The sequence below is a fragment of the Gekko japonicus genome, unplaced genomic scaffold (assembly GCF_001447785.1).
Source record: "Gekko japonicus isolate JY-2015 unplaced genomic scaffold, Gekko_japonicus_V1.1 scaffold442, whole genome shotgun sequence".
NCBI lineage: Eukaryota > Metazoa > Chordata > Lepidosauria > Squamata > Gekkonidae > Gekko > Gekko japonicus.
Window position 1 is genome coordinate 320,152 of NW_015174288.1, and position 10,652 is coordinate 330,803.

Sequence of the window (10,652 nt, forward strand, 5' to 3'; positions counted from 1 at the left end):
TTTTCTCTTTCCCCTGGAACCTCTGGGAACTCCCCCCCCCCAACTTCCCTAGCTGCATCATCCAGGCAAACTGAGTTCATGATTTTTTTCCAAGGGGCTGAATGTGCATGAGGAGTTAATAATTAATGAACTGTCATCAAGAGACTGTTTCTGGACCCCCCAGTGTTGGGCGTGTGGGACTTTTGCCCTGTTCAGCTTCCTGTGGCTGATTCAACAGCTGGGCAATAGCAAGAGGAGACAGTGCCTCATCATGGCAGCTGCCTTGGAGCAGTTCTGTGGCTCTGTTTTCTGGGTAAGTGGTGGCTTCTCACTCAGTTTGTGGCAGGGGTTGACACAGTGAACCTCTACCAATCTGAGCTCCACAGCATGCCCTGAAGTGTGAGAGCATGGACGAGAGCCTTGGCTAGAGCTGTTTGGGAACTGGAATAGCCGGGGATGTTACTGTGTAGTCTGCATGCACAACAAAAGCCAAGCCCTTTGGTCTGTACGGCTGGTAAGGTAAAGAAACCATCTTTGCGTGCTGATCTTTGGAAGGGAGTTTTTCCCCTGTCTTGGTAAGTGACAAGCCTCCTCCCCTGCTCTTTCCGCTTTTAGGAAGTTTTCTCCCTGCTTTCATTAGTATGTCTTTCTCAACATCTAGTGTCTTCAAGGACAGAGTGGGTGTCAAAAATGAGGGAAGATGTTAGGCTTATGTCAAGACAAAATGTGACGACTCATGCAGGCAACCTTGGCTAAATCTGTTATCTAAGTAGAGGAGAGAAGATAAAGGACTGACAAAGGAAAATTCTACTTTAGTCAATGAGTAATTTTATTGTGGAATTCACTGCCACTAGATGTAATCATGGCCACAAGCATAGGTGGCTTTTAAAGGGGGTTAGATAAATTCTTGGAGGATTGGTCTGTCAGTGACTGCTAGCGATGGTGGTAAACCTCTAAAGCCCAAAGCTAGGAGGCAACATCAGGAGAGAGGGTCTTGACCTCTGTGCCCTGTTTATTGCCCCTCCAGGGCAACTGGCTGGCCACTATGTGAAACAGGATGCTGGGCTAGATGGACCTGTAGTCTGATCCAGTGGGGCTCTTCTTGTATTCTTAAGATTTATAATTCTTGTGGAGAAGGAGATGGTGTGGTTAGAAAAGGCTGACTTGAATGATTAGAAATACCATAAGGTATTTCCTTACAGGACAGTATTACTTCAGCTTGTAGCAGGAAAAGGGAAATAATGTGTTTTATTATTCCCTCCATATAAAATACTAGCCTGGTTCACTCATTACAGTACATACATGCTGTTTGTAAGAAACAGCCAACGTGTGTTCACTTTACAAATGACACTGGGGACCAGTACGTGGATGAATGTGTGGTTTCAATCACACATTCAGCTGTACATACGTTGACCTTACTCAACATGTGTAAAGAAAACTCAAGTGTGTACCATACACAGATTGTATGTACATTCACTGTAACTTGTGAACAGGGCTAACTTCTGCCCATGAAATGTGGACATGTCTGGGAATAGTTTCTAGCCTAATCTTCCTTTTGGTATTTTCCTAAAGAGCTTTTGTCTTAGGGCAGCATTATCCTGAAGTTCTACACCCTCGGGTTGGCAAGAGGTACCACATTGTATATCAGAGCATGTAGTTTTGCTAGCAGATATAAGGAGTCTCCTTAACTACAGTCACTCAAGACGCTCCTCAAAAAGCAGATCTGAGCCACTGACTTGTGTCAGCTCAGCAACCCAGGGCATGTAAGAAACTCCAGAAGGGTGGCTGTGTTTGTAACAAAATTAAACATTGGCAGGGTTTCTGGGCATGGAATTTTGAATTTGAGGAGCGTCTTGAGTGACTGTAGTTAAGGAGTCCTGGACACATAGGAATGTGTTTGATCAACTATATCTCATGAATGGAGCTGTCTGAGCTGCCTCTGCTTTCTTCTAGAACTGTCCCATCTACCAACAGTGGTTCTCTTGTCAAGGAAAGCCTAACTTGGCTTTAACTGCTTTGTCATTTCCCTGATTATGTTTATGTGTGTTTTGGGGGCCTGAAATGCTGACCTCTCCAGTAAGAAATTTCAAGCTGTCAAAGCAAATTCTAAAGGCCTGTTTGTGTTAAATAATCTCAAACTGTGGGTAGAAATGTAATTTCTAGAAATTTTGAAGCTTCTTGGAAATTTTGGGGGGGAATTGAAATACTTTCTTTTGTATTGAGCTGAAATTTATTTTGCTGCTTTAATAGCATAAAATGCATAATTTATAATGCAGCGTTTAAAATATACCAAATACTTGAGAGAGTGAATCAGCTGAAAACTTCTGCACTGTGTGCTACCTTAGCATATGTATCTTAGTTTTTTGCCATCTGAGAGGTAGGAAAACATAAAATCTGGAACCAGAAAACAGCTTTTGTAGTACACAAAAAAGTGTATTATTTGGGCAGAAAGACAGTCACAATAGGACTAGCAACAAATTTGAATATTAAGTTAAACTTTATAATATTGGAAACACTGAACTCTTCAGTAGTGTATTGTCATCATACACATTATAGCTTATTGAACAGGGGACAAAATTAGTCTGTCACATTTAAACAATGATCAGCCAGTATGGTGTAGTGGTTAAGGATGGTGGACTCTAATCCGGAGAATTGGGTTTGATTCCCCACTCCTCCAGATGAAGCCTGCTGGGTGACCTTGGGCCACTCACAGTTCTCTCAGCTCTCTCTAACCTACCTCACAAGGTGACTGTTGTGGGGAGAGACAGGGAAGGCAGTTATAAGCTGCTTTGAGACTCCTTAGGGTAGAGAAAAGCAGGGTATAAAAACCTACTGTTCTTTTTGAAAATAAGCTGTGTATGTTTACAGTATATACAAAATTTTTCGTGATCTAATCCTGTATATTTTTTTTATTTCTTTTCAATATAACAACGGATAGATACAATACACAGACATCTATAAATACATTGAAACGTTAAATCACCAACCAAGCCTACAAATGATAATTATTGCTACTAACATCTAAACTAACCCTTAGTTATGAATTTCCACTTCAATTTAGCATAATACTGGAATCCAGTAAATTTCCCATCCTGTGATTTCCCCCCGCCCCATTGCAGTTAGTTTTGGCTACTTCAGTGCATCCCATCCCTTTTCAGCCAATCTACTTTTTTCCCCAACAACTGGCTAGCACCAACCTTTCAGTTGTTAACAAGTTTTAGTGCTGTAGGTTGTTACTCAAAATATATAGCATGAAAGTTTTACGTAACACCTTGTCTTTAATAGCTTTTCACTCATTTTAAAAGAGGAAATGTTTCATGGGATTTCACCCCCCCCCCCCCAAGATCTCTCCCAGATTTCAAGGGTCAGATGATGTGGAGGATTTCTGCTGACTGGAGTGGGTGGGTGGATATATATTTTTTTTGCCAATTCCAGTCTCTGCAGAGCTCATGCTGATCCTGGGGGTTCCCTTTCTCCCCGGGAGCTGTATTTTGAGAGACACTCAGAGCTGGAGTAGCAGGGAGGCGAGGATGACACAATCTATTGGTGGAAATCCTTTTGTCCATGAAAATGTTCAGAGGGAACCGAGCCCCAGTTTTTCCATTGAAAAAAAAATTAAAATAGAATTTTCTCAGGAAAAAATGGGGGGGGGGACCCTTTCCCCTGCGTTTTTCCAGTTTTTTCCCCCCTGGGCCTTCACATCTCTGCCTGCAGTCTCTAGGGGGAATCCAGCCAACTTCCAAGTAGCATTTCTCCAGTCCAAGGAGTCTTCTTGCAATGGCAGAACCACTGAAGTTGGAGGAAGGCTCCTTAGATTGACGGAGGGTTTCAGACTTGAGCCAAAAGGAGAGATGGTTTAAAAACATTTTAAGAAATAAATAATAAACTTGGTTCAGTGGAGAGGTAGGATGGGGTAGGATCTACCTCTCTGGATTCTACTAGACAAGCTGTCTTTAAAGGAACCATATTTCCTGATTGAATTTTTCCAGTGCCTCCAGAATTTAATATCCAACTACCATTTACATACAGTTAAGCCAAATTCCATTTTATTTGACAGAGATCATGGGGTTTGAATGCAGTATCTATCACACTGGTTAACAGAAACCATCACCTGTGAAGACATGGGTGACAATATCCTACCATGTCTTACTGACAGGGTGGGACAGCCAAAGTTTCTTCAAGGGAGAAGAAAACATGTTACTTGGGCTGCTCAGTCAGTGAAGGGACAGAGAAATGGAGAGAAAACCATGTCTCCGAGGGTGGGAAATGGGTGGGGTGCATCATGGATGTAAATAAAGGTAGACATGAACCAACCGATCATACAGCACAAAAAGAAAATCCTGTAACAGAGAACAAATGTCATCTGTACTGGGGTTGTGTTGAGATGTGTTGTGCAAATGAGGTTAGTTCTTGAAGATGATGTGGCACATTGTGGCAAACTCATGACAAATGCTGTGGAACTGGAGTTGTTGTGACTGCTATGGATAAGACCATGGTTGTTATCAGACCAGAGCCCCAGTACATGCACAGTACCTTGAGATCCTTGCTGAAAGGGTGGGATTAACATATATAGCTAAGGATAAGGGATAGTGGTGTGTGATACAGATATGTGTGGCATACCAGCCAATATTTGGGCAGGTGAAGGACTGCAATAGAACTGGGCCTATGACAGGAGCCTCAGTTGTCTGTCTTTGATACCTTCAGAACTCCTCTTTCCTGGATCGTGACGATGCTGACCTGCCACTCTGCTTTGAGCAGACTGTTCTCACCTGGGTCCCTCTGGGGTTTGTCTGGCTCTTTGGTCCATGGCAGCTTCTCCCTATGTGCAGATCCAAGAGAAAGAAATCATCAGTCACTCGCATTTACTTCACTAAGCAGGTGGGAGAGAAGAGGGTTTGTAATGGGGTGGGCAGAGGGCGATCAGCTTCAACCAGGCACCAAGAGTCTGTGTTTAATTGGTGATGGTGGGGTGGGAAGTGGAGAAAAGGTGCAAGGTGTAATAGGTTTGGAGGTGTCTTTCAAGGGAGGGAACTAGTGGAGGGTAGGGCATGTAATGGTGCTCTTGGAGAAGCTGCTAGTGCGGTCATTGTTACTTCATAGATGGTTGGGATCTTTTCCTGCAGGCACTGCAGGAAGCTGATTGGAAGCTACTTGCAGCCTTGTTCTTTTGGACCCTTCTGGCAACAAAATTTCTCTGTTTTTACTTTCTTCAGGCACTGACTATTCTTCTCTTACTGTTGGCACTAACTGAGCTGATCTTCACCATTGTCCAAGACTTAGGGCAACAATCAACCGCTACCAGTCAAACTCCTGCTGTCCAATACACAAATCCTGTACTCTATGTCATCACTTGGGTAAGGACCACTGGCTGCATGACAGTTAAACTTTGCTCCTTGAGTGGGAGTTGAAAAAGGTTGTGAGTTCCTTGGTGCCCCCCCCCCCCGACTCCAGCTCACAGTTTTCAGCTGCAGCCCTGTTCTGACCGGGCATGGTGGCTGAGGAGGTGACCTAAGCCAGAAGGTGGAGGTGGATTTTTGAGCACTGTGTGATTTTTGCTCTGGATTGAGTGGCGGCAGCTGAGATGATTTTTTAATTTCAACATTAACAATATGAGATATTATGATCAGTTTGCCCTGAAAAACTTCTGGTTTAGGTTTTCTCTAAACCGAGCATTCTGTGTCAGGCAATTAAGCTGTGGTTCTGAGCCCTTTTAAGATGAGCCTGTTCAGTGTGCTGAGACCTTTAAGTCCAAGTTGTCTTGGTACAATGAATATATGGAATACCTCCTTCTGTTTCCTAACCATTAATCCAACCTTAGGCCTCTACATTTTCTTTGTCTTTCTGCAGCTACTTGTTTTGTTGATCCACTATAGTCGTCGCTTTGGCACACGCAGAGACTCATGGACTCTCTTCCTCTTCCTCATCCTTTCTGTGCTCTGCGGCATGTTTCAGCTGCAGACTCTGATTCGGCAAGCAGTTCAGGTCAGTAGAAGACGCATAGGAGAGACTAGGCTGCGCAGAATGGGATCCATTTGCCAAGGAGGAGGTGGCCTCAGCAAAGGGTCCTCTGGCAGCTGTTCCTGCCCAGCCCGCACTTTGGCACTTCTTGCCACAATCACTTAAGCTAACCCAGAAACTGTTGTTCACCCTCTCGTTTAGGGCAGGCAGCAAAGCATAGAAAGAAATGTCTGTGCCAAAAATAAGCCATAGTCTGGAGTATCCTACTGCTTGGCTCCGGCTGCCTGGGCAGATGTGGGCTTTGCACCCATTGCAGGTACAGCTCACCCTTTGGTTCTTCCACTCGTAATTCCCAAGGGTTTTCCTCTCTTGCAGGGCTCCATCTCTGACATACCGCGTTTCTGCCTCTTCATTCTCTCCTATGGGATTCAATTATTCTTGGTGATCATCTCTGCAATTTCTGACATTGCCCCTGAAATGAAGGAAGCTGCAAAGAAGGTAAGAGTCTTTGGCATCACCTTCCATCCTTGTGGACTTGGGGGGGGGGGGTCACCTTTGAGATGGGAATAGCTACAGTTATTCTGCATAGTATGCCCGTGTCTCTCCAGCTTGAGGAGGCTCTCAGAAGGGGCTGGATAGGATGAGGAAACCCAGTATCTATGAGCATTCCTTGGAAAGCTTTCTATTGCAGTAGCCATACCTGGCTCTCAGGATGCACCGTGAGGTGGGTGTGGTCTCCAAACAAAGCCTTTCGTAACGTCAAGATTTTGATTTGAAAGGTAAAGGTCAAAGGAGTTGCTCCTCACCACAGGTGTCCGCTGAAATTTTCACCATGGAGTTCTGCCTTCCTTGTTTTTCAGAACCCAGAAATCACAGCTTCCTTCCTGAGCTTCATCACTTTCCACTGGTACAACAGGTAGGCAGATCTGGATGGAAACAGTAAATATATCACAGTGTGGGAGAACAGCAGTCTCTGGGTTGGAACTGAAGCTAGGGCAAACTGATTCTGTGTGGGAAAATCCAAGGACTCTGGGTCTGAAGGCCCTAACAAAGAAAGCCATATTGTGGTTTGGCTGTAAGTAATGGCAGCTGGGTGAATCCTCTTGCCAAGCTCTTGTTTTGACCCTTTACTCTGTTCCTGCTGTGTCTCAGTAGCCCTCCTGACTCTGTTCTGTGCTCACTGCTTTACTGTGTCTTATAGGATGTTGCTGAAAGGCTATAAGAAGCCATTGGAGATGGATGACCTATGGGACTTGAAAGATGCAGACAAGACAAGTCTAGTTTCAGGCACATTTGAGAAGAACATGCAAGCTGGCATTAAAAAGGCCCGGCGGGAACTGGAGATCCGGCACCGCAGGAGGAGACATAGGTCACCAATTAATGACCAAAGGAATGGCTTAAGCAAGGCCCAGAGTCAGGACGCATTGGTTCTGGTAAGTCATGCTGACCACTGAAAGCCCTCCATTTCACTCCCAAACACTCCCCACTCTGATTGAGGTGAAGAAGGAAATGAGGGAAATCTTACACATAGGATCCCTTTCCTGTAGCACCTCAGTTTACCCATATGTATGGGGTTCAACAGGATAGCTGGCTCTCTGTGATTCATGCAACCTGAAAACTCGGTCTGTTTGATTCCAAGGTAGGCTGGGTTGCTGGCCGTTAGGGGCAGATTCTAACCTTGAAGGGCAGGGTTTTCACTACTCCATACTCTGTTCTGAATTCAGGAAGAAAAAGACCAAAAACAGAAGAAAAAGAGGGTCAAAGGAGATGCCAGAGGAGACTACACAAAGTCCTGGCTGCTTGTTGCTCTGATGGAAACCTTTGCTGAGAACCTTCTGAAATCAGTGGCTTTTAAGCTGGTGTATGACTTGCTGGTGTTTGTGAGCCCACAGTTGCTGAAGTGAGTCTAGTTCAAGGTTTTCTTTTTAGGTTGTCCTTGGACTTTGATCAAGGTGGGGTTGAGAGACCAGTGTGTGTGTGTTTGTGGCAGGGAGGGAATGCATTGGCCTTGGAGTTTAGGAGAACCTTTGATAAGTGTCCACCACTTCTCATAATTCAGTATATATAGTAATGACCATCTTTATCCACACGTTTAGTGTCACCCTGAAAAGTTCACAGTTTTGAGATTGCCCACCCAATACTAGAATTAACTTTACTTGCCTGAAACTTCCATTTTTTTAAAGACAGGTTGTCCTTTGGATAATGAGGCTGATGTTATAGATATTTAACTGGAGGGGCTGCAACTCAAGTGATAGTGTACATGAAAAAAGACAGAGAGGGGGAAATTAAAGGAAAGGCTGATCCTGCAGTGGCTGCTGTTTCATGGAAAACCATTTGAATCAGGGCAGCCAATAACAGGCCCTGCCTTACAATGGCCCTGCCCGCTTCCTGAAAAGTTTGACAGGTGCCAGTGGAAGTACTGCTGGCAGCCATTGAGCCCATGAGCACCACATTGGGGAACGCTGCCCTAAACTATATGGAGTCCTTATGTTGATTTCTACTTTAAGATAGTTTCATAGACGAAGAACAGACTGAAGGCAGTGACTTGCCTATGGCCACTCTTTGAGCCCATGGCTGGGATTTAAAAAATTCTCCAAGCCTAAATGTAATAGTTGGTGACATGACCATAATAGATGTTCACTGCAGGAGGTAGGTAGTAAAACTTACTCCATTTAAGAAATTGGTCTGGCCCCTTCACTGCGGAGTAGTGATGGGTTGGTCTGTGGATTTACCAGAGCAGTGCCTTCGAGAGCCTGACTGTGCAGGGATAGGGTGAGAACCTGAATTGTGTGTGGGGGTGGGGGGGACACAGGAAGCTGACATGCAGGGTTCGGTCGAAAAATGGGTTGCAGTGAGGCTGATGTTCATGGTTGCCTTCTGTTACAGGCTGATGATCTCCTTTGTGTCGGATCAAGAGGCCTACATTTGGCACGGCTACCTCTATGCAGTGCTGCTGTTTGCGACTGCGCAAGTGCAGACTTTCTGTCTGCAGCAGTATTTCCTCCTCTGTTTCAACCTGGGCATGAATGTTCGCACCTCACTTATGGCTGCCATCTATAAGAAGGTTAGCAGGCTTCTTCACTTGGCATAGATTCTTTCCTTCTTCCTGTTGCTAGCCAGTCAGTGGCATCAATGGATGTCAGTGGGATAGACAGGGTTCCTTGTGGGTATTGCCTATAGCAATGGCAGAACTAGGGCGGAGGAAGAGAAGTATGCATCTGCTTCTTCTGGAGTCTGTCTGCTATGGGGTTCACCCTTCAGACATGGTCCTGTATCACACACAGTTACAGCACTGTGTTTCAAACTCTTGTTCTCTCCATTTGGTGCTGTGTACTTTGGGTCCTCATGGCAGCTACAGTATATACCTCCCCTCTTATTGTGTCTGCACTCAGGCCCTCACAGTCTCCAATGTCATGCGCAAGGAATCTACTGTTGGTGAGACAGTGAACCTGATGTCCGCAGATGCCCAGCGTTTTATGGACTTTACAAACTTCGTGCACCAGCTGTGGTCATCTCCACTGCAGATTGCACTGTCTATTGTGTTTCTGTGGGGAGAGTTGGGCCCATCCATGCTTGCTGGGATCGGAGTCATGGTGCTGCTTCTCCCCATCAATGCTGTGCTGGTCACCAAGGCCCGGGCCATCCAGGTTAGTGCAGGCTTCTGCTTAAGGAGAACCTACCCCTTCCCTGTCCTCATCCCCAGAATCCCTATCCGTCTTTTTACACCTCTCTGCTCCTTAGGTCCTGCGAACCCCACATGTACCCCCTCAGTGCCTCATGATGCTTACAGTTGTACAGCCTGAGGAAGGGTAACTAAGCCTGTTTCTGGCTGTTAATTACTGAGCTTTCCCAGAAGACTCAACTCTACAATCTGGGATCTGTCTTTTCTGTATATGAAAGGAGAAAAGGAACTCTTATGGGTCAGAAACTGATTTGCCCTTGATTTTCTGTGGCACTGGACCATCAGGGTGCTATATGTACGAAGCTGCTTTCTAAGGAGTCAGATCATTGGTCCATATCAGCCAATATTGTCTAACTAACTAGCAGCAGCTTTGCTGAGATCCTTTTAAAAAAAAACCCTGTATATGATAGAGACAGAACTTGGTTCTTTATGCATGCAATTACCACTAACTTATGAGCCCTGTTAAGGAAGGAGACATACCCTTAGAAAATATGACCAAAACCATTCAGGGCTTTTAAGAATAAAGCCAACACTTTGAGTTTGTGTCCAGAAACAAACTGAGAGCCACCGCCATGCTGAGCTGGCTCCTACAATGAAAAGGGGTGCTGCATTCTAGGCAGCCTTGACGGGTAGCCTCAAGTCAAAGTAGTCCAGAGGTAATCCAAGCATCTCTCAAAGTGACCATGTTGTCATTTTCTAGGAGTAGCAGTAGCTGTAGTTGGTCTATGCTGCTAAAAACTTCAGTTGATGACTGGGAATCCAAAAGCGATACCAGATCCAGCACTTCAACCAAGTTATATACCTAACCTGATTCTCAGTGGACAACTGACAAGACCCAAATCAATTGGGGTGCACCATTAATATTTCCATCTTATCTGGATTGTTTGTTTATTCACCCTCAGCCAGTCCATCCTGGTCTCTGGGCACCTCCTTTGAGCTTCTGCCTGGCTCCACTGAAAAGGAGAAAGAGAGTGTCCCCATACCAATAACTTTTTAACCCCCATCTGTAGACAACCTATCCAAAAGGTTTCAA

At 45.0% G+C, this 10,652-nt stretch overlaps 1 protein-coding gene across 1 annotated transcript in view; it reads left to right on the forward strand.

The window, feature by feature from the left end:
* The first annotated feature begins 250 nt into the window (after nt 1-250).
* Nucleotides 251-10,652, forward strand: part of ABCC2 (ATP binding cassette subfamily C member 2) — a 36,843-nt gene continuing 26,441 nt past the window's right edge. Inside the window, exons 1-10 of the mRNA XM_015423999.1 lie at nt 251-292; nt 4,684-4,857; nt 5,193-5,333; nt 5,827-5,961; nt 6,313-6,435; nt 6,798-6,853; nt 7,139-7,374; nt 7,672-7,837; nt 8,824-9,001; nt 9,330-9,584. Coding sequence (XP_015279485.1) covers nt 251-292; nt 4,684-4,857; nt 5,193-5,333; nt 5,827-5,961; nt 6,313-6,435; nt 6,798-6,853; nt 7,139-7,374; nt 7,672-7,837; nt 8,824-9,001; nt 9,330-9,584 — 1,506 coding nt within the window. The remainder of the gene's footprint in view (nt 293-4,683; nt 4,858-5,192; nt 5,334-5,826; nt 5,962-6,312; nt 6,436-6,797; nt 6,854-7,138; nt 7,375-7,671; nt 7,838-8,823; nt 9,002-9,329; nt 9,585-10,652) is intronic.